This window comes from Notamacropus eugenii, chromosome X (genome assembly GCF_028372415.1).
Source record: "Notamacropus eugenii isolate mMacEug1 chromosome X, mMacEug1.pri_v2, whole genome shotgun sequence".
NCBI classification, from domain to species: domain Eukaryota; kingdom Metazoa; phylum Chordata; class Mammalia; order Diprotodontia; family Macropodidae; genus Notamacropus; species Notamacropus eugenii.
Genome location: NC_092879.1, coordinates 74,316,282 through 74,341,100, shown reverse-complemented (window position 1 = coordinate 74,341,100; position 24,819 = coordinate 74,316,282). Strand labels below are relative to the sequence as shown.

Here is a 24,819-nt window from a genome sequence, read left to right as displayed (position 1 = left end):
AATAGCAGATGTCCTTGATAAAGGCCACATTTCTCAACCACATAGAGAGCTGATTCAAATTCATAAAAATGCAAGTCATTCTCCAATTGATACATAGTCAAAAGATATGACCAGGCAGTTTTCAAATGAAGAAATCAAAGTTATCTGTAGTTATGTAAAAAGATGCTCTAAATCACTTTTGATTAGAGAAATGCATATTAAAACAACTCTGAGTTACCATCTTCAGCCTTTCAGATTGGCTAATATGACAGAAAAGAAAAATGACAAAGGTTGGAGGGGATGTGGGAAAATTGGAACAGTAATAATGCACTGCTGGTAGAGTTGTGAACTGCACCAGTCATTGTAAGGGAAAATTTTTGCTATACCCAAAGGGCAGTCGTGCATACCCTTTGACCCACCAATACCACTACAAGGTCTCTATCCCAAAGAGATATTTTTTAGAAAAGGGAAAAGAGTCCTATTTGTACAAAAATATTTATAGCAACTCTTTTTGTGGTGGCTAAGAATTGGAAATTGAGGGGATGTCCATCAATTAGGAATGGCTGAACAAGTTATGGTGTATGATTGTGATGGAAGACTATTGTGCTATTATGAGAAATGATGAGTAAGATACTTCCAGAAAAACTTGGAAGACTTACACAAACTGATGCAGAGTAAAGTGAAAAGAACCAGGAGAACATTGTACACAGTAACAGCAACATTGTGCAATGATTAACTATGATAGACTTAGCTGTATTCTTAGCAGTACAATGATCTAAGACAACTCTGAAGGACTTATGATCTAAAATGCTATCTATCCCCAAAGAAAGAACTAATGGAGTCTGAATATAAATCAAAGCATACTATTTTTCACTTCATTTTTTTGAGGGGGTGCCTTTCCCCCCATAACATGATTAACATGAAACTACCTTTTACATGATTGCATATGTACAACATGTATATCAAATTGCTTGCCTTGTCAATGAGCATGGAAGGGAAAGAGAGGGAGAATTAGGAACTCAAAATTTTAAAAAAGAAGTTAAAAATTATTTTTACATGTAATTGGGAGAAAAAAAATTATTAAGCTTAAAGAAAAAAAGATGGGCCTTTTTTTCTGGAAGTTTAGGTTCATTGACACTTTGGATTCTCCTAAGGGTAATCCAGCCAACTCTCCCCCTCTGATTTAATTCTGGTCTCTAACAGTTAGCCATTGGTACTCTTTGTCTCAGGTGTACATATTGATGGACTTTGCATCTAATTGCATGTTGTAATCTGTGCAGTAGATTTCTTCATTTGTGTTATTTTCTCTATGCGAATGGTCAGTTCAAACTTTTTACCCCAATGTTCACCATTTTCCAACCCCTACAGAAAAGGAATGACTACTGTAGCATGTTCAACAAATCCAATTGAAGATCTCTAGAGAGAGTGAGCTCACTACCTCATGAAGCAGTCCATTCCACTTTGGACCAATCAAATTTTAAGCAAATTTTACCCAACATCAAGCCTGAATTTGCCTTTTTGCGACTTAGTTGTGGGTGCTTTCTTGGTTACCCTTTTTTGGCCTTAACAAGGCTCTGTTTGGGTTCTTCTTCTCTCCTTCATATGTTAACTGATTCATATTTCATTTTTTATATAAAATTAACATAATTGATGTCAATATCATTTCTAATGCCCATTATTCTTTTTACACTATCATTAATTTGTTTAAGTGGGTTGTGTTGTTTCAGTTGCATGCTATACTTTTTTTTAAATTTTGTACTAGTTTTGATTTAAGCTTCAGCAAGTTGATCTTGATTACAGACAGCTGATTCAGGGACCACATCAATATTGAATCTTCCTGTATATTTAAAATACATTCACTTTCATTTTTTGTGATGCTATGTGTTACTTACTATCCAGTTAGTTTTACCTTAAAGAAAATTGATTAAATATGTAATATTGGTAAAATGTAGGAGGACTGATGTGAGGATGAGAGTAGTGCCTAACTCATAGGAACTTACTGACTTTTTTCAAGAGGTTATAATATATAAATTTTCTACTTATTGAATGGTGCCTTTAGTCTTATTTGCAGAGAAGAATTATTGGATGAGGAATTCGGTCCAACAGAGTTGTATTAAGCACCCACTATGAGAGGTCCAGATGCTGGCTTCACAGAATTAAAATCCTATCCTTCAAGGTACTTAGTCAGTAAGGAGATGAGATGTACGCACATATAATACAGGTTGGAATAATAGACGTTTATAGCAGAGGTTAAAATAGAGAGGTCTGAGAGATTGATGAAGGAGGGAATTACTGCACCTGAGGGAAATGGGAATTAGCACTGGAGCTGGGTAGTATGTAGGGGCGAAAGAGTTAGTTCTGAAAAGAATCTTTAAGATCAGAGGATCATAAAGCCAGGATTTAAATATAGGTGTTCTAACTCCAAATTTTGTAATCTTTCTGATGTATTCTCTTTATCATAGGCTCATAGATCTAGATCCGGAAGGGACCTTTAAAGCCATCTAGTCCATCTGGCAAAGAGTGAAGTAAGCAGAATTAGGAGAATAATTTATACAAGGGCAGCAAAAGAAGAGCACCTATTATGGAACATATTACCTACCTCCTAAGTGATAAGTAGTGATGGACACAAGGTTCATAGACATCGAATTTTGGACATACGTGGCCACTCCATGGATTTGTTTTGCTTGACTATACTGTTTGTTACAAGGGGTTTTCTTTCTCTCAGTTTTTAATTAGAGGGAATGGAATGAGAAGGGAGGTTAGCAATAGTGATTTTTAAAAAGAAGACTATTTTAACAATAAGATCTGGTCTGCAAATTCCTGACCCAGCGGAGTCTGTTGTTTTCTGCGTGGTTGAGTTTCTGTAGATTGCTACTGGACTTATTCACAATTACCCTGCTGGGAGATTCTGCAGGTTTAGAGTGACTCAACTGCTGGCTCTCTCTGGTTTCTTGCCCAGGTTTATTCCACAGCAGCCTTAGGTGTAGAGCCAGTGGTCAGAACTGAGTCCCACTCTTGGCTTCAGAGCATCACAGTCATGGTTCTGGAAGTTGTTCCTTGTTCCTTACACAGTTAGGGCCGCTGCTCCCTCATGATCATGACCACTCTTGTCTACCTGTGTCTTGGAACTAGGTATTGGGCAATAGAGCTGCAAACTGATAGCTGTTCCTGCTGCCAGTGCTAGTGCAGGGGTCTCATGGGATCGCTTTCTGCTTTAAGTTGGAAAAAAAAATGACTCACTGTGACTTTTTGTTGGCTTTTCCCAATCAGAATTTGATCTGGTGTTCTTTATTGGTTGTTGTTTTAGGGTAGGATGTAAAAGAGTTAAGACAAACTATTAACTCTTATTCTTTCATTAGCTCCACCTGCCGTTGATATTTTTTGAAACACTGACAATTTGAGTCTTGGTCATCATGGATGTGGAGGTGAGACAGCAAGATGGCTCAGTGGGTAGATCTTGGACCTGGAGTCAGGAAGACCTGAGTTCAAATGTGGCCTTAAACACTTGCTAGCTATATGACCCAGGGCAAGTCACTTAACCTCTATTTGCCTTAATGCCCTGGAAAATGAAATGGCAAACCACTCCAATGTTTTTGTCAAGAAAACCCCATGGACAGCATTGGTGTGCTATGGTCCATGGTGTCACAAAGAGTTGGACATGACTGAATAACCAAACAGTATCGATACTGGTCATTCTTTCTGCCATCTTAAGAGTTCAGTTTTGTAAAGGATCTAAGACCAATGCATGATTTGCTCAGAAAATAATTTTTTTTATTGTTTTCCTGATTGAAATCTGGTGTTTGTCCTTTGTTTTAGAAGAGGATCAGTGACATCATGGGGTGATGTCTTGACTTACAGGTGAATTGGTTCAAATGAGGCAGAGTTGTGTAAGGTCGTCCTCAGACTCATTCTTTCTTCCAGAGTCATCAAAGTCTAGTGGCAAGACAAAAATCAAGGTGACTGGTGATTGCCTGGGATGCAGTGGATGACCTTGATGTCTTCAATGCCTCACCAAGGTCTAAGCTCCATGGTGCTTGCTTCAGCTACCTTCATGACTGGTGGAACAAATTGTTCTCATCTGCCCATCATGGGGGAAATTTTCACACTGCTTGGTGTAGACATCTCTCTAACTCTTAGATGGGTTTGAGGTCTCTTGGTTACCTTTAGTCTGACAAACGTAAAGATTTAAGGTTTTTGGATAAGAATTTGCTGTTTGTTAAAAATCATTGGGAAAGGGGGGAGGAGCCAAGATGGTGGAGTAGAAAGACACACATATGCTAGCTCTGAACCCACAGCCCATAAAATATCTGTAAAGAAGAACTTGCAACAAATTCTGGAGCAGCAGAAGCCACAGAACAACGGAGCAGACGAGATTTCCGTTCCAGAAAGACCTGAAAACCTGACGCGAAACATCCGTCGTGCACCGGACCCGGAGCAGAGCCCAGCCCTGCCTTGGCCGCCAGGCGATGAGAGGAGCAGATCCGAGCAGGCTTCAGGGACAGAATCTCCAGCTGCCCAGCAGGTCCCTCCACACACAGGTGCCAGGGGTCGGTGAGAGGGTCTCATTGGCTGGTTGAGAGGGGAGTGGGGTGTCCCCATAACTCAGGCCCCCTCGGGAGGCAGCAGCAAGGGCAGCGGCGGACAGGGCGGACAGGGCGGACAGGGGCTCCCCAAGCAGGCAGGAGCCCGGATCCATTGTTGAGGGTCTCCACATAAACCCCCTGAGGGAACTGAGCCTCCCGAGTGGTGGCCCTGCCCCTACTTGAGCAGCTGAACTTAATCTCACACTGAATAGCAGCCCCACCCCCACCAAAAGCCCTGAGGCTGGGAAGCAGCATTTGAATCTCAGACCCCAAGCGCTGGCTAGGGGGATCTGGAGGTGTGGTGGGGGTGGAAAGAAAACTCAGAAGGCAAGTCACTGGCTGGGAAAATACCCAGAAAAGGGAAAAAAAAATAAGACTATAGAAGGTTACTTTCTTGGTGAACAGATAATTCCTCCCTTCCTTTCTGATGAGGAAGAACAATGCGTACCATTAGGGAAAGACACAGAAGTCAAGGCTTCTGTATCCCACACATCCAAAATAAATATACCATGGGCTCAGGCCATGGAAGAGCTCAAAAAGGATTTTGAAAATCAAGTTAGAGAAGTGGAGGAAAAACTGGGAAGAGAAATGAGAGAGATGAAAGGAAAGTATGAGAAGCAGGTCAACACCTTGCTAAAGGAGACCCAAAAAAATGCTGAAGAAAATAACACCTTGAAAAATAGGCAAACTCAATTGGCAAAAGAGGTTCAAAAAGCCAATGAGGAGAAGAATGCTTTCAAAAGCAGAATTAGCCAAATGGAAAAGGAGGTTCAAAAGCTCACTGAAGAAAATAGTTCTTTCAAAATTAGAATGGAACAGATGGAGGCTAATGACTTTGTGAGAAACCAAGAAATCACAAAACAAAACCAAAAGAATGAAAAAATGGAAGATAATGTGAAATATCTCATTGGAAAAACAACTGACCTGGAAAATAGATCCAGGAGAGACAATTTAAAAATTATGGGACTACCTGAAAGCCATGATGAGAAAAAGAGCCTAGACATCATCTTTCATGAAATTATCAAGGAAAACTGCCCTGAGATTCTAGAACCAGAGGGCAAAATAAGTATTCAAGGAATCCACAGATCACCACCTGAAAGAGATCCCAAAAGAGAAACTCCTAGGAACGTTGTGGCCAAATTCCAGAGTTCCCTGGTCAAGGAGAAAATACTGCAAGCAGCTAGAAAGAAGCAATTCAAGTATTGTGGAAATGCAATCAGGATAACACAAGATCTAGCAGCTTCTACGTTAAGGGATTGAAGGGCATGGAATAGGATATTCCAGAAGTCAAAGGAACTAGGACTAAAACCAAGAATCACCTACCCAGCAAAACTGAGTATAATACTTCAGGGAAAAAAATGGTGTTTCAATGAAATCAAGGACTTTCAAGCATTCTTGATGAAAAGACCAGAGCTGAAAAGAAAATTTGACTTTCAAACACAAGAATGAAGAGAAGCATGAAAAGGTAAACAGCAAAGAGAAGTCATAAGGGACTTACTAAAGTTGAATTGTTTACATTCCTACATGGAAAGAAAATATTTGTAACTCTTGAAACTTTTCAGTATCTGGGTAGTGGATGGGATTACACACACACACACAGACAGAGAGCACAGAGTGAATTGAATAGGATGGGATCATATCTTTAAAAAATGAAATTAAGTGGTGAGAGAGAAATATATTGGGAGGAGAAAGGGAGAAATGGAATGGGGCAAATTATCTCTCATAAAAGAGGCAAGCAAAAGACTTTTTAGTGGAGGGAAAAAGAAGAGAGGTGAGAGAAAGACATGAAGTTTACTCTCATCACATTCCACCAAAGGAAGGAATAAAATGCACACTCATTTTGGTATGAAAACCTATCTTACAATACAGGAAAGTGGGGGATAAGGGGATAAGCAGGGTGGGGGGGATGATGGAAGGGAGGGCAATGGGAGGAGGGAGCCATTTGAAGTCAACCCTCTTGGGGAGGGACAGGATCAAAAGAGAGAATAGAAGCAATGGGGGGCAGGATAGGATGGAGGGAAATATAGTTAGTCTTACACAACATGACTATTATGGAAGTCATTTGCAAAACTACACAGATATGGCCTATATTGAATTGCTTGCCTTCCAAAGGGAATGGGTGAGGAGGGAGGGATGAAGAGAAGTTGGAACTCAAAGTTTTAGGAACAACTGTCGAGTACTGTTCTTGCTACTAGGAAATAAGAAATACAGGTAAAGGGGTATAGAAAGTTATCTGGCCCTACAGGACAAAAGAGAAGATGGGGACAAAGGAAGGGAGGGATGATAGAAGAGAGGGCAGATTGGTGATAGGGGCAATTAGAATGCTTGGTGTTTTGGGGTGGGGGGAGGGGACAAATGGGGAGAAAATTTGGAACCCAAAATTTTGTGAAAATGAATGTTAAAAGTTAAATAAATTAATTTAAAAACAAAACAAAAAAAATCATTGGGAAAACCAGAAAGCTGTGTGGCAGAAAATAGGTATAGTCCAGTATCTTACATCATTTACCAAGAATGAATACATGGCCTAGATAAAAAGGAAGATATAGTAAGTAAGTAAATAAGAACTTGGAGCATATTACCTATCAGTCTTATGACTAGGAGAATAATTTATGAATAAACAAACAGTAGAGAATGTTGTGAGGTGTAAAATGGTTGATTTTGATTACTTCAAGTTAAAATGATTTTGTACAAATAAAACCAATGTCGCCAAGATTAGAAGGAAAGCAGAAAATTTTGGGAAAATTTTATAGACAAATTTTTCAGATAAAGGTCTTATCTCAGATATGTAGAAAACTTTGTCATTTATAAGAATATGAGTCATTTCCCAGTTAATACATGGTCAAGATATAAACAGTTTTTTTGGTACAGAAATCAATGCTATATATGGTTGTATGAAAAAATGTTCCAAATCATTATTGATTAGAAAAATACACATTAAAAGAACTTTGAGAAATCATGTCACACCTATTAGATTGGCTAAAATGATAGAAGAGGAAAATGACAAATGTTGGAAAGGTTGTGGAAAAATTGGGACGCTAAGAAATGCATTGTAGGTGGAACAGTGAACTGATCTGACCGTTTGGAGAGCAATCTAGAATTATGCCCAAAGAGTTCTACAACTTGACCCAGCAATACCACTATTAGGTCTGTTTCCCAAGGTGATTAGGGAAAAAGGAAAAGAACCTATATATTCTGAATATTTATAGCAACTCTCTTTGTGGTGGCAAAAAACTATGAGGAGATGCCTGTCAGTTGGAGGATGGCTTCAGAAGTTGTGGTATATGACTGTGGTGAAATACTGCTACACTGTAAGAAAGGACGAGCAAGTGGATTTGGGAAAACAGGGAAAGACTTGGATGACATAATGATGATTGAAATGAGCAGAACCAAGAGAACACTGTATACACTGTCTACGACAATATCAATATTGTTTCAAGAATGACTGTAAATGACTGTCCTCAAATCAACTGCAAAGGACTTCCTCATGAAGGAACATGCTCTCTATCTTCAGAGAAAGAACTGATAAATACAAGTATAAATTTTAAAAAGAGGAATGACCGTCTAGGGTAGTGGGAAGGAATATGTTTGGAAATGAATGAATGGCAAAAGCCATCAATTTAAAAGTCTTGGCAGGTCCTCACACCAGAAGTGTCAGTCTTCCCTTAACGCCTCATATACCCCAGATTGAAATCTATCAGTTAGTTAAATGGCAATGCTGAGCAAAGCCAGTAGGAGTAGGAGTAGTAGTTTGTTGTTGTCGTTGTTGTTGTGGAGTCATTTCAGTTGTGTCTGACTCTTTGTGACTCCATTTGGGGTTTTCTTGGTAAAGGTGCTGGAGTGATTTGCCGTTTCCTTCTCCAGCTCATTTTGCAGATGGGGAAACTGAAGCAAACAGGGTGACATGACTTATCTAGAATCACACAGCTAGGAAGTGTCTGAGGCCAGATTTGAGCTTGGGAAGATGACTCTTGTTTCTGCCTCCAGGCCCAGCCTCTATCCATTGTGCCATCTTAGCTGACCCAGTAGTAACAGTAACTAGCTTTTCTATAGCACTTTAAAGTTAGCAAAATATTTTACAAATATTATCTCATTTGATCCTCAGAATAGTCCTGGGAGGGAGGTGCTGTTGTTATCCGAGAAAACAAGAGGCAAACAAGTTAAATGACTTCCCCATGAATTCAGTTCTTCCTTACTCCAAGTCTGGCACTCTACCTATTGTGCTACCTTGCTATCTACTATAATGAGAAGTCATTATTTTTTGACATGCCATTATATAAAGTTAGCATTCAGAAATTATGATTAAGAAATAAACGTGGGAAAACGTTAATAATGGCACATCCTTTACAGATCATAGCCCAATAACAATAATAAAAACATAAGCAAAAGTGTAGGCCTGAATGGAGTCTTGAGTCAGAGCACAAATTACAGAACCAGTAATGCAACATCGTACCGCAATGTCAGGGATGGAGCGAAGTGGTCTTTATGGGAAAAGACTATCTGTGATCACGTAAATTACCAAAATAGAAAAACAGGATTAACGTTGCGAATGTACATCTTCCAAATGAGGTCCAGCTGTGGATTGTTGAAGATGCTGTCAAGCTTTCTTGAGATGCCTTAGTTTCATTAAACCATTTCCCCTTTTTTTACTTTGTTCTAAGGAGTCCCCCCTGAGAAGGGCACAGGGATGGGATACACTGGGAAATGTTGGTGACACAAAAGCTAACAATATCAATAAAACTATATGCAATTTTAAAAATCAGTAAATAAGCCCAGAATAAGCACAAATGAGGAAATCTTGAAAAATAGAACAGAAATAGTTAAATTGGCAAGTAAAAATATAAGATTGATAAAACACAAAGTAAACTAACAGCTGTTCCTTTGAAAAAACCTAACAAAGTTGATAAACATTTTGCTAACCTGATCACAAAGAAGTTGAAAGAAGAAATTGTGATTATGGCGAGAGCAGAAAGGGACATAAGGGTAACAAACACTAAAGAACCACAGCATTATGTTAGAACAAAAGGGGCCTAGAAGGGAAGGGGACTTGGGACCTCCCAAACTGGCCACCTTGGAGGGAGCTGCTTCATAAGCACGTACTCTTGGGAACTTTTAATGACCGAAGTCATTGTTTTACTCAAGACCAACTTTCTGTTTCTCTTTTGCACTATTTTACCAAATTTACCAAAGTCACTTTACCAAAGTACTACCAAGCTAAAATCATTTGTGACTTTCATTTTATATTGCTTTCTGGAAAATAAAGGAAATATTCTTGAGACATTGAACATCGACCAATTGTTCTGTTTTTCTCCCTTGAACAGATTTCAGATACAGTCAGACAAACTTCATGGAATCATTTTGGTACATACCATTCAAGAAACTTATTTGAGTTTACAAAGGTAAGATTAACCAATTTTTTCTGCTCTGTTACAGCTGGGGGGAAAAGTGCAAGTCCTTAGAGTGTTTTCTAATTTATGCTACGTATTTTACATCTCATCCAATTTCCCTTTTTATGTTTTCTAAGTACTTGTGAGATGAATAGGAAGTTATATTTCTGCCCCTGGGAATGGAGAAAAAAATTGGCACCGAAATAGTGTGTATATGTGTATATGTGCACGTGTATAAACTGTACCCTCCTCCCCTTTTTAACCCTTGAGAAATATTGCTGAATTTCTCAAAATCAGTGCCAACTACAATAACATGTTCTGAAAGCTTTTATAAATGTAATGGCAATTTGCTGACACTCAAATTTATCCTGGTGGTTTATATGTGATATATGGAATGCAGTGAGTTTTTTAAGTGACGGATGCTTCTTTCAAAGATTCCCGCTTAGCAGAATGCCAGGGAGCCTTCAGTGTGTTAAAATCCACATGAGCTGCTGAGTTTACCTCTTGGTTTCACTCATCAGTAAATGAAAGGCAGTTTGAGACAATTGCCAGTACTTTTAAAAAGACAGAGGTGAACCTTCTGGATGGGAAGGAGCCCCTCAAATTGGAATCTAATCCAAATCCTAACTCCTTCACTTTTTAAGCTGGTGTTTAAAAAAAAGACCTCTTTTATAACTAAATTGTTTGAGGCCCTGCTATGTTATTTCATTCTCTGCCCTTAGCCTTTTATGAAGGTCAAGTTGACCTTAGGTGTTCATTTGAACCTATAACATCAATTGTTACCTCTGCTTTCAGGGAAAATTGGTTTTTCTAGGGGACTTAGGTGAAAAATCTCTTCTGGAGTTTCCATTTATAAAACACCCTAATTTTGATCCAAAAACCAGTAACTAATTTTGAGTAATAACCTCTTGTTGGTTTCAACTCCTGAGAATAGAGAGGGTCTTCTTTCATAGACTGATTAAAGCTGGTGCTGTGATGGTATCTTTATATGGATTTGTGTTTGCAAAGCACTTTACTCTGATTAATGAATTATTGATAATTGTGGCTACTACAGAGGCATAATTAATTTCATGCCTTTCATGGAGCCTTCTTGGTTGTGACAATGCTTTCTTTCTAAACATTGAAACAACAACAAGGCTGACTATTTTGACCGTGTCTCATGTTTTCCCCTGATGCTTTATTTTTGTATTTTTCTAATCAGAGGAACACTTTTATTTCATTGGTGTTTGGCCCCATGCACCTTCTTCCCCCTCACCTCCCTTTAATGTTTTATAATAGGCAGGAAAGTGCCTTACTGATTCACGTGTTATTGAGAAGTTTGTGCGTCTGTCTTTCTTTGTCAACTTAAAGTTCTTCATTATATATGTGGATGGATAATGGAAAGATCACTGGATTTGGAACCCAAAGACCTGGCTTTGAGTTTGAGCTCTACTCATTATTAGGTCATTAGACCTTAGGCAAGTCACTTCTCTTTGACTTCAGTTTTTCCAGCCTCACAAGGGTTTTATGGAATTGTTAGGAGGAAAATTGTGCAAACCTCAAAGGCCTGTTATTTTTCTTAGTATATAGAAATACAAAGTTCAATTTGTGTTTAAGGAGCTTGTGATCAATTAGGGAAGAGTAATGATAGGCAGTATGACTTAGTCTAAAGTATACAGGATTTCAAATCAGAGACTCTGATACTTAGCATCTTTGTGACCTTGAGCTGGTCCCTACCTCCTCTGGGCCCCACTTTTCTTATCTTTAAATGACAGGGTTAGACTAGATGATAACTAAGTGCCCTTTCAATTTTAAATTCTGTGATCCTGTAATAGGGAAAAATAATTGATGCTAAATCAGATACACTCAGTGTAAAGCAAGAAATTGACTTGAAGAGTAGGATGCAGTCAGTGGCCATGTATCTTGTTAAAACTTGCTTACCAAGTGGGACGTGCTGAATCAGCTTTACTGTAGTGGAAAAAGGCTTCATGAGAGAGAGACATTACAAGTCACATCCTTTTCACACATCTTAGTTTCTCATAGGACATAGAGCTAGAAAGGACCTTAGAATTCATCTTAAAGAAGAGAAAAGTGAGACCCAGAAAAGAGAAAGGAAGTGCCCAAGGTCATAGGAGCATAGATTTAAAGCTGGAAGAGACCTTAGAGCTCATCTAGTCCAACCTCTTTCTTTATAAATGAGGAAACTGAGGTCCCAAGAGGCTCAGTGTCATAGCCAAGGTCAAACGTTTATAAAATGTCAGAGCATGACTTCCAACCCATGTCCTGTAACTGACTATCCAGGGCTCTTTCTATTGTATCTTGGTTCCTCCTTGAATAGCATGTTTTAAACCTCAGCCAGTGGTTCACTTATTTTAAGCAGTATACTCATACAAAGAAAATCCCATTAAAATTAAGGGCAGAGGACTTTGTTTTGTTATAGTGAATTTTTGTTCAAATGAATTTATTACTAGAAATATTTGTATATCGCAGTAAGACTTCTTTATTAAACACGGTGAACATCTAGCCTCTCCTGTAACAACTTACTGTGCAAAAGAAACACACATAATTTAGCCAACAGCAAACCTCTTCTTGTCTTCTGAATGATGTTGTACTTTGCTTTGGAGGGCATTTGGGGGTTATTTGAGGATGGGAAGAGGAGAGGGGATTTGGGAGAATTTCAGGAATAATTGCTAGCACAGTCGAAGTATAAACAGCTCAGCTGTCATCCTCCTTACTACCTCCAATCAACTAGAAGCATTTGAGCACTGTGTTAGAGAAAGCACGTATTAACATAGGTAGAAAGCATAGAAAACACTGTTAATTGTTTATTATTATCATCTTTATTTTTAAATTATTGTTTTAAATTTTTAATTATAATTGTTTATTATTAATAGATCCTTTAAGATGATGAACAGTTTTCGAAGGTATCCTTTTTATTGTGCAAGCCTTGGAAATCAGCCTCTGAACTTGAATCAAATTCAAATTCCACTTACTAATGATCATTTCACTAGGATAGCCAAGGCAGCTTCTAGCATTTATGAAACAGGAGATTGTTAAATAACTCACCCACTGATTGGTGTCATATTCAACCAGGCTTGCCAGGCGTGGCCCTTGATAGAAAAGAGAACGTGTTGGCATGGTCATGCAGGAGGAGGACTTCATACGGATCCAAAAGAAGGGGTAAGAGGAAGTCAATAAATGCTGCTGGGAGTTCTAGTTCATGTTTCTCTTTATATATAAGATGCATCATGAAGAGTCTTTTATGCTATTTCTGTCCTAGAAAAATATGGCCAGTCCAGTTAATTATAGTTTTTTGTATATTGCCAAACCACAGATCTGATGTTTGTTGTCTAGATAAGACCTTAGTATCAGTTGATGGTCCATGTTTTCAACCTAAAACTTTCTAGTTTTGTAATATCACATTAATGGTGGTTGTTGAAGCCAGCCTTGTCAGTGAGGTGGTTAATTCGTCATAACATATTCAGGTAAGGTTTATGGCATGGTTTTTTTCCCCTGGTCAGTTTGCTTTGAAGCCTAATCTGATTTTTCCCTTCTTTTCCATATCTATTAATTTATTTGTGTAGAATTAATTATAATAATAACTCACACCTACATAGCATTTTATGTGGTCTAATAGAATAATAGACTTGCATTTAGGATGTGAATTCAAATCCCAGCTCTGCTATTTTGGTGTGACTTGGCTAGCCCCAGGTGCTTTTTCTGTAGAAAGAGGAGGCTGGCCTAGATAATCTCTAAGGATCCTTCTAGGTCTAAATTACATGTTTGGGTTTGGAAAGTGCTTTCTTCATCACAACTCTGTGTGAGGTGGGTAGTTTGGTGGTTATTATCTCCATCTTACAAATGAAGATCCTCAAGTCCAGACATTTCCAGGGTCATACAACTAAGATGAGGTAGCAGAGCAAACGTTTGAATGTTGGTCTCCAGATGGCAAATCCATTTCTCTCCTGCCAGGATCTCCTGAAATCAGATGCTCTATCTTCCATCCCTTTACAATCATGTAGACAAAATAAAGCAGTAGCACCCACTGCAATGTTATGTAGAGTCCGGGCTATGAGTGGGATGGCATTAACATCATGACCTTCATTTCATTTTGGAAAGGTGGAATTTTCACTCCATTTCTTTTGAGTAGATTCATACTATACTAGTAGCATACTTTCTTCTCTTTTCCTTTTATCATCTTTCTCATTCCTTTTCTCTCTCCTTCAGCTGGGCCCAGTGTCCTGACAGAACTAGAGCTTTGGCAGTGTTGGTGAAAAGGACTGAATTGGAGAATCATTTCCTTGTCTCTCCTCTCAATGTTGTTTGATACTAGTAGTATCTTCCTCCTAAGAAGCTATGGGGATCGTCTAGGATGTTGTAGACTGGGACAAGAGAACCGTACATTAAGTCAATAAAAAAAAAAATCAACAAGCAATTATTATGCACTTAATATGTGCCAGCACTGTACTAAGCACAGGGCATACAAAAAAAGTGGTGAAGATCCCCTCTGCATATTAATGGGAGGAGATAGGCTCGTATATAGGTATATACAGAGTCCATATATTGGTTACATACAAGATGAGAACAAAGTAGAGGGCAAGATGGTAGCAGTTCGGGTGACTGAAGAAGGCGGCACCTTGAACTGAGTGTTGAAGCAAGCCCTCTATGTTTGTCCTTGTAGCGTAGTTATTTATATATACGCCTTAGCTTCCTTTACCTTGGAGGCTCTTGAATTGAATTGAAATGCTCAGTTCTTTATGATTAAAGCTAGCAGGTAATAGCACCATATTGTTAAGAAGCTTTAATAGCAACATATGGTTAAGACTATTCTTATCAATTTATTCTTCATGCAAACATGATGGAATTAGGGTTAGAACTTGACATTCTAATTCTGTTTCCGTTCCACAATGGAACATGGGGCCCACCAACTTTTCTTTCAGTTGCTAATGATGCCGAAAGTGTTAGTTCCAGCCAGTTTTGAAATTAAAGCCATTAAGCCGCAAGAAAAACAACAAAAAATAGGACCCTGTTGGGCTCTTGTTGTGATTGTGTCTGTGGCAACAGGGTGGTGAGGAGAGTTCCACTCTTACTTCGACAAGTTTGTTCGTGATAAGATTTTAGTGTCCGTTTCTACAGAGTGGTGCAGTTGGATTGCAGACTCTCTTAATTAATATAGTCATCAACATTGTAGGTTTTTTCTAACTTTGAAAAAAGTAACCTCCCCCACCATAAAGAATGGGAAATTCAAAGACTCTTAGACTTTCTCATTCATATCTCCCCCTTTCTTAAAAGACCTCATTGAATCCATCCATCTTTTCTAGCTCTCATCCTTTATCTCTTCTCCCTTTTGTGGCTAAACTCCTTGTTAAGGTTAATTGTTGCCTCCACTTCCTTTCTTCTCTCTCTCTTCTTAACTCTTTGTAGTCTGGCTCCTACCTCATCATTTAACTGAAACTACTCTCTCCAAAGTTACCATTAATCTCTTAATTGTCAAATCTAATTACTTTTTTCTCAGTCCTTATCTTTCCTGACTTTAACTTTTGACACTCTCTTCATCTGCTCTCTTCTCTCTATGGTTTTTTTTTTGAATGTTAAAAATTCTTTTATTTTTTTTTTAATATTAATTTTATTTATTTTCAGTGTTCTACAATCACTACCATATAACTTAGATTTTTTTCCCCTCCCTCCCCAAGATGGCATACAATTTTGTATAGGTTCTTCACATACATTCCTATTAAATACATTTTCATTATAGTCATACTGTGTAGGAGAATTAAAATGAATGGGAGAAATCATATAACAAACCCAAATGTAATACACACAAGAAAATGATCTACTATATTCTGCGATTGAATTCCATAGTTCTTTCTCTGGATGTGGAAGGCATTTTGCCTTAAAAGACCATTGAGAATTTTTTAAGTCCTTTCATTGCAATGAAGTTCCAAGTCTACCAGAAAAAACTCTTGCACACTGTGGTCATTGCTGTGCACAAGGCTCTCCTGGCTCTGCTCCTTTCACTCAGCATCAGGTCATATAAGTCTTTCCAGGCCTCTCTGAAGTCTTCCTGTTCATCATTTCTTACAGCACAATAGTATTCCATTATATTCATATACCATAATTTATTCAGCCATTCCTCAATTGATGGGCTTCCCCTTGATCTCCAGTTTTTGGCCACCACAAAGAGTGCTGTTATAAATGTTTTTGTACATGTGGGACCCTTTCCCATTTTTATGATCTCTTGAGGATACAGTCCTAGAAGCAATATTGCTGGGTCAAAGGGTATGCACATTTTTGTAGCCCTTTGGACATAGTTCCAAACTGCTCTCCAGAATGGTTGGATGAGCTCACAGCTCCACCAACAATGAATTAGTGTTCCAACTCTCCCACATCCTCTCCAATATGTATCATCTTCCTGTTCTGTCATGTTTGCCAATCTGACAGGTGTGATGTGGTACCTCAGAGTTGTTTTGATTTACATTCTCTCTACGTTTTCACAACATTCACCTCTCCTGATTCTCCTGCCTTCTGACTGCTCCTTCTTAGTGTTCTTTGCTGAGTCTTCATCCAAATCCTGCCCACTAACTGGGAATGTCTCCCAAGGTTCTGGCCTTGGTTCTCTCTCTTTTAACTTAGTGATTTCACCAGTTCCCATGGATTCAGTTATTATCTCTATTTATATCATTCTGAGATCTATTTATCCAGCCTTAGCCTCTGTTCTGACCTTCAGTATCGTATCTCCAACTGCCTTTTGAATGTCTCAGACAAGATGCCTCATAGACACTCAGCATGTCCACAAACTGAACTCATTATCTTTGTTTTCAAACCTTCCCCTCTTCCTAACTTTCGTCTTATTGTTGAGGATACCATCATCTTCCCAGTTAGCAAAGCTCACAACCTCAGTGACACCCTAGACTTCTCACTAGCATTCAAACCTCCCCCCGCCCCCATTTAGTTTGTTTCCAAGTCCTGTTTATTCTGCCTCTACAATATCTCATATATCATATAAGCCCCTTCTCTCCTCTGACACTGACACCACCCTTCTGCAGGTCCCTGTCCCTTCACACTTGACTATTCCGATAACTTTTTGTTTGGCTTCCCTTAGACAAGTCTCTTCCCACTCTACTTGAATTGGCCTTGCTGAACTGTGGGAATGACACTCTGCCCGCCTCCTGATACAAGTGATTTGTCTCTGACATTACCTCCATTCCATTCTCTGTGTTGTTTCATTCCCCCCCCCCCCCCCCCCCCCACCAAATGTCAGCTCCTTGAGAGCAGGGACTGTCTTTTTGCCTTTTTTTAATATCCTCAGTTCTTACTAGCACAGTGCTTGGCACACAGCAGATGATTGATAAATCAGTGGACAAATATGATGGTGGATTTAGGCCTACCTTGTGCCTGTTACTGTGTTCATGGTGATTATATTAATATAAAAGGGACAACCTCTAGGAATTACTGGCCTTCTACTAGTAGGCTAAGTTAAAGGCACATGATTTAGAGCTCCTTCAGCCTACTCATTGTTTTTCAAAGAATCCAATTTCTTGCCACTACCTTTGACGACTTTTCCCTTTCCTCCATTTTTATTTTTAAGAATTCAGTCTGAAAATGGTCTCTTCTATTTTTGCTTTTTTGGTTAGTTCGAACTGAAAAAATGAACTGATGAGATAGTGACGTCTAGTTAGTCTCAGACTTGTTCTTTTCTTTCCTAGAGGCAGATAGGTGGCATGGTGCTGTATTTGGAGTTTAAATCCTAACTGTCTGACCATGGGCAAGTCACTTAAGCTCTGTCTCAATTGCATATAATACCACCTGCCTCCCAGGGTTGTTGTCAGAATCAGATAATATATGTAAAATGCGTTGGGAACTTTGAAGTGCTATGGAAAGGCTATTATTTTAATGGTTTTCTCCCCCTTCCATTTCTGGATTCCCTTAGGTATTCCTCTTGGATGTCCAGGGCCAAGGGATTAGCTGTGCTGGTTTTAGAACATGGTATATTGTGTGTCCCAAGCTCAATTCCACCAATTTCGGTTTTGTGCATCAGAGAGAAATTGCTGTGGAATTCTTCAAAGGAAAAATCCCCAAGCCAGGTCCTTCAGTGCCCTGAGTGCCTCTTGAAAGCCATAGCTTTAAAAACAATAATGTTGTTTTCCCTTTCTTCATCTTCTTCCTTTTATATGTATGGATGTATATGTGTATGGAAGTATGGATGTATAAAAAGAGGTGGGGAGTATAGAATATGAATTTTTTTTAAATGCCCTCCATTCACTTATTGGATTTAGATTTGGCCTTAGCTTCAAAAGGAGAAATTTTTTTTTTTAAGCTTTGTACTGTACTTTACCTGAACTAGAACTGAAGTCATGTACCTTATAGCTTAATGGATTCATAATGCATAATTACACAACTTTGGAACCCATTTTGTTAAATGAAGTGGTGACATTTTATGCACAATTAACCCAACTAGAATAATTTTCTTGCTTTTAGCCATAAGTTCTCTGTGTCCTTATTGGTGTGTATTGTAGGAGACCCTGACAAGAGAGAGAGCTTCCTATAGCCCTGCAGGGCAGGGGCTTTTTGCTGTTGATTCACCAAGAAAAATAAGGCTTCCAGTACTCATAAAATGCTTAAGCAACTGAAATGTCCTTTTCTGTTTCCTAAATGCACCAAAATGATACTGATTTATTAATAGTATGGTTGGAAAAATAAATTGTAAAATGATAGTTCCCTTCTATTTAGCAAAAGACATTTCTCTACTTATTAGCGTTCTTATTTGTCTATTAGATGTGCCTGTGTTTGTATGTGTACGCACACATATTTTTGATTTCATTTTGCTTGGTGTACTTTCAGTATTTAATATTAATGTTGCCATAAGGGTTTAAAGCAGCAGTAGACTGTAGTTTCTTCTGTTTTCAGTACAGTATGACATTGATCTTATTTATGGCAGACTGTACTCAGCAAACTGACAGAAATAGACTCTTGAATATAGTTTGTGAAACTACCAGCAGAATATGCTACGTGCAATTTATGGTTTCCTTTATATAGTACATATTTTTCTCTTCTTAATGGAAAAACCTGCTTGAAATCAAGTAACTTTAATCACCTTTTGCTGAAACATAGCTTCAGTCACTGCTTTAATATGCACTAGTGCGCCCCCTCCTCCGTTCCACCCCAATTTGAGCATCGCCGGTGTACGTGTCTTTGATTGCTTTCATTCATTTATGCTCCTAGACTTTGAAGTAAAGGAAAGTGATTTGTTGGAGTTATTGGAGCTAGTGAGGAAAAGGCAGTGAAGGTCTGAGTTTCATGAAGCAAATCGGGTTAAGGTCAGGATTGCCAAGCGCAGCTGGCAGACTGTGTTGGTGAAGTTGTTACTTGGCTGTGTTCAGCCAGTGCTAGATCCCACACTGCTGAATTATGTGCTGTGTTCTATTATGAGAAGTGACTTAGGACTTTGAAGTATTCTAAATGACATATGAAATAAATTAAAAGGACTCATGATGAAAAATGCTATCCACCTCCAGACAGAGAACCAATGGACTCAGAATGCAGATTGAAGGATATTCTTTTCTCTCTGTTTTGGAGGATGGAGGATCACAGCTAATGTGGAAATATATTTTGCATGACTTCATGTATGTAATGGATATCATATTTCTGACCATCTCAATGGATGGTGGATGGAGTAGAGGGAGGGAGGAATTTGTAACTGGAAATAAAAAGAAATTTTAAAAACGAAAGAACTCCAGAATACATATATTTTGACATGGAAACGTTTCCCTATGGTTTTATGGAATTTTCTGATGATCTAATGAAGATAATCTCCCTCCCTCTTGACCTTCTCTAGAATAGGTTAGGATCTGAGATTGGTATTTCAGTTTTTAAAATTAAGAGAAATCCTTTAGTTTAAAAAAAAATGTTTTGGAATAGCTTTACTTTTCCTAAAATCATTTCAGTATTTTGAAAAATGTTGGATTTAGATTCCGAATAAGTGATAGTTATAGTGTTGTTCCCCTTAAATTACCTAATATTTGTGCAAATGTTTCAAATATTGAAACATATTTTCATTTGAAATTACATCTGAATTTTTTTCTTTTTTTTTTCTTTAAACAGCTAAAAGATGTCGATACCCAAAAAATCCTCAAAGTAATGCTTTCCTATGTATGGCCGGAGGATAGACCCGATCTACGAATTAGAGTTGCCATTTCTTTGGGCTTATTAGCAAGTGCTAAGGTAAGAGAGATGAACTTGAAGTGGCTATTCTTGTAACTTAGCAACTCCCTGCTGCATTCTAGCAGTGAGCCCTTGGGATCAGAGAAGCAGAGCTGAGAGATACCTCAGAAACCATCTAGGCTTCTCTGCAGCATCTATAACCAGGCACCGGCCGGCTGCCAGCGATGGGAAACCCATGATAGGTGACACAGGGGATTACGACTATTTACATGAATCCTATCAAAATTATTCCTAGAGCGGTAGACTCACTCTCTGGTGGCCAGGCTTCTAGGAGCCTCCTCCAGCACACTCACAAACTCTGAAAAAGGACAATAGCCGTAATAAAGCCCATGCACATTATTTTCAGAGGCCCTCACTCCGAGCTTTATAAACTCTGGGGTTTATTGTTCACTAGTTCACAATAGATTAGACAAAACAAATCGGAAGGGTAATTAAATCCGTTGCTGGAGACAACAAGGAGATGTAGCTGACAGTTTAACACCAAGGGAGGGAAGAGAAAACCTCAACTAGAGATGTGATGTGAGCACAGACAATGCTATTTGTGCCTGTTGTCTTCTCCATTAGAATGTAAATTCCTTTCAAGTAGGGAATGTTTCACTCTTTGTATTTATAGCTTTAAGCCCCTGGCTAACACGTGTTAGACAATTAATAAATGCTTGTTGATTGATTTTTTTTATTACAAGGTAGATTGTTTTATTACAAGATGCCTGTATGATAAATACTGTGAGTCATCAGAAAAGGTTATGTTATATTATAACTCTCAGTTTGAGAAAGCAGACCAAGTATAACATACATCTTAGAGTTACATAAAAAACCAAAGTTTTGACTGAAAGGTGTGAGCTTCTTTTATCTAGAAAATTAACTTGTATGATAGAACTTCATTTTCAAATGTTATTAGATAAATAGATATTATTGTCCTTTGACGGCTGCATCGAAGTATTTGGATAAAACATTTTCTATTTTCAAAGTTATTTCTTATTTACTTCTTCACTAGGGCCACCTATTTTTCCTTGCTGGGACCCATTTCCCCCCATCCATCTCCCTGTTTAGTACTTAGTGCTTCTGAGCTCTACTTTAGCCTTTCCTCAGGTTGCCAAGCAACAGAGAGATAATCCATGCTGTAGGCTGTTTGTTGAAGTCCAAGGGACAGGAGAGTTCGAGCAGTCTGATTTCAATAACTAGCAGTGCAATATTTTGAAGCCTTGTAATAATATTACAGTTAGCACCATACTTGCAGCAATTCTGTATTTTACATATGAGTTATATAAAGTTAATTTTTAGCTTTCAGATAAATTCTGAGTGATGATTTAACCTTTAGCATTTTAGTAACCGATGAGTTAAAGGTAAATTTATGTTTATGCTTTTCTAGACTGTGTAGAGCAAAGGGGAACAGATTACAAGATCGACAAAGTTGTTCACAAGGAGTTTTAACTAATGATATTTGCAGGAAGGTTTGTTTTTAAGGAATAAGTTCAGATCCTTCAAAATGTAGATTCCTTTGCTCTTCAGAGAAAACAGCTATTTTGGTCAGAGCAAAATGATTGGGAGTAGAATCTTCTCGAGGTAGAGACCTTAGATATAAGCTAACTTCCTAGGTGGCTAAAATATCTATAGATATTTAATATAAATATCTACAGAGTGGAAGTCAGTATCATTTCATCAAACAGATAAGATGCAAGAAAGGAAATCATTTAGACAGCATGCTTAATTTCTTTTGAAATAGCCAAAAAAAGCACAGCGTCATGGACCCTGCCTACTGGTGTTAGCAGCGCATAGAGGAAGATCATTGTTGCCATTTCTTATATTTTGGCCATTCCACTGAGCCGAGAGTGTTTGGGGGAGTAGTCTGTAGTCACTCTTTCCCCAGATTCTGCATTGATCTTGGTATATTTAATGCCCATGTTTCAACCTTAAGGGTCATTGTTCCAACCCTTGATGCTACTGTTACAATTTTAGGTAGCATTGCAAGTATGTTGTTCATGTGTAATAATAATAATTGTTCATTTTATATAGTATTTTAAGATTTATAAAACACTTTCTTCATAACAACCTGGTGAAGTAGATAATGCAAGTTGAAGCCTAGAGAGACTTACTCAAAGTCTCCCAGCTGGTGGGATACAAAATGCTTTACATATGTTATCTCATTTGATCCTCACAAAAACCCTGGGGGCTAGGGAACGTGCTATATCCCTATTTTACAGATGGGGAAGCTGAGACAGAGGTTAAATGACTTGCTCTAGAAAGTATCTGAGGCTGGATTTGAACTGACTCTAGGTCCAGTGCTTTATCTACCTTGCCACCAGCTGCTTCTAGTAAATATCTAACTGGTGGTTCTATAACGCAGGTCATTAGACTGCAGGCCCAATGTTCTTGCGCTGTACCGTGTCATCTCTTTCCAGTCAATCGAGTACCATGCATGCTTTAACATGTAACAGTTTCAGGATGAAGTGGACCCCCTAGGTTATGTGGAGTGTCGGTTACCTGGTGCTTTGAAACTCAATTACTGGCATGTTGCTCTAACTGTTGAACTTGAGAGAATTCTGTGTGTTGTAAAAAGCTTGTTAGTAGGTTGGCTGGCAAATATCAATCAATCCGTCAATAAGCGTTCATTAAGCACCTGCCTTGTGCCAGGCACCATGCTGAGCACTAGGGATCTTTTCTTGGGTATTTTCTGCATTATGTTCTATTAGAATTTTTTTATCCAACTGGTACTTCAAATTTTATATTGCACTTTATTTCTCCAAGTACTTTTAAGTTTAGATTAAGTTAAATCTTAAGTAAATTTTTTCCAACAGGGATGAATCTTAGAAAGGAGATTTTATTTAAAAAAAAAAAAGATACCTTCATCACATTTTTAAAATAATCCTTTAACTAAGCAAAAGACAGGAAGTTCCTAGCCACACTCCAGGGCATCTATCATATTTTCAGAATGAAGCCATTAATTCTTACTCCAGATTAATTCTTTCAGCTCAATCATGCCCCTTCATTCCCCCTCCACTCATATCTTGGAAGAATAGACTAATTCAAGAAGCAATAATATGAGTAATGGACTGAGAAGAACGACTTCTATGGTATAAATTGAAAGGTAAATGATGAAGGTGCTACTTAACATTTATAAGACACTTTTTAATTGAATCTATCCAATATGATTTGTCTAAGAACTATCACAGAAGTATACTTATGAAGTTGTCATTTCAACTTTGAGTAGTAGAGTCTGAAAAAAAATTAATTTGCTAAGTCACTTCTGATGGTGATGTCACTTTTTCAGTTTGATAAATACTTGATATGTTGCTGTGGCCACCATTTTACAATTGAGGAAACTGAGGCCAAGTGGATTAAAGTGACCTGCCCAAGGATACGTAGCTAGTGGGTCTCCAAAGCATGATTCATCTTAGGTCTCTCTGGTGTGTCAGTGACTTTTCTAGGTGTTCTTGGTTATCAAATGAAAGGGTTGGGCTAGATTTTAAAAGTTCATTCCAGCTCTGAATACTGTGAATTTGGGAAACAGAAGGAAGAAAGGGATGCACCCCAACTAATAGCCTCACTGTTATTAGTGCCATATGAATGAGTAATTTTTTTATATCTTTATATATTTGAACTCTCCACAAGCTTGACACTTGGCATATCCAACCATGCTACCTTTTAGTTACTCTTTTGCCTTGTTCTCTTTCAATTTTTGGATTTCATTGGTGCTCATGCTAACTCTACTGATGAGAGACCACAGCTCATCCTGTATACTTTACTTGTTTCCAATGCATTGCTTACAGTTTTTAATCAGATAGATTTTTTTGTTATTGTTCTGTCTTTTTGCCCTTTTATTTTTTTCTAATTACATGTGAAAACAGTTTTTTAACATTCTTGTTTTAAATTTTAAGTTCTCAATTTGCTCCCTTACCCTCTCCTTGAGAAGGCAGATAATTGAACGTAGGTTATACATGTTCAGTCATACAAAACACATTTCCACAGACAAAAAACCCCCCAAGAAATATAAAGTTTAAAAAAGTATACTTTAATCTGCTTTCACTTTCATACCTTTCAGTTCACTAGGTCTTTCTCTGGAGGTGGAGAGCCCTTCTGTTCATCATAAATCTTAGATCATTGTACTGCTGAGAAGAGCTAAGTCATTGTTCAATATATTTTTCAATTGTCAGATTGAATTTATTTCCTTTTTATTGTTCTTAATTTGAGGATTATTAAACTGAACAGTGAAATGGCATATAATATACTTGATTTTTGAATTTTTTTAGAGTGGCATTTAAGGGACATTTTTTTTAAACTTGCAAACAGAAAATAAAGTCAAAGTCCCACGGCCTTCGAGATCAGTCAGAAGTGAAAACAAAACATCTTTGAGTTAGTGGCTTAAGTTGAAAGAAAGATATGATTTACAGAAATGTGATCTACATTCAGCTTTTCTGGAATGCTATAATAATATAAACTGAGGCAGACTTGCTTGTTTTCTGATTCTCATTAACTAAAGGTACCATTCATCCTTGTTCCTCTAATTGTACTGGTAATGCCAGTCTGCTTGATTTTTATTTGAGTCTGCCGACCCTTTTTCCTTTAGCTACAATCTCAATGCATCTCTTCCAAAGTTGTATTATGTTGGTTTGAAAAATGTGGTGAAATGTACCCTTTCTGAGAAAGGAATATATCTCCTTTGCAGTAGTTCCTAA

The 24,819-nt window shown here is 38.1% G+C and overlaps 1 protein-coding gene across 2 annotated transcripts in view; it reads left to right on the top strand.

Moving 5' to 3' along the window:
• The window catches only part of ABCB7 (ATP binding cassette subfamily B member 7), a 97,349-nt gene that overhangs the window by 33,144 nt on the left and 39,386 nt on the right, over window positions 1-24,819 (top strand). Inside the window, exons 1-4 of one of the 2 annotated variants that reach the window (XM_072626405.1) lie at window positions 4,385-4,517; window positions 9,881-9,958; window positions 13,019-13,105; window positions 20,027-20,146. In XM_072626405.1, the coding sequence (XP_072482506.1) occupies window positions 4,446-4,517; window positions 9,881-9,958; window positions 13,019-13,105; window positions 20,027-20,146 (357 nt within the window). In that variant the 5' untranslated portion in view covers window positions 4,385-4,445. Of the gene's footprint in view, window positions 1-4,384; window positions 4,518-9,880; window positions 9,959-13,018; window positions 13,106-20,026; window positions 20,147-24,819 lie in introns of those variants that run through there. The other variant, XM_072626404.1, reaches the window with a different exon arrangement.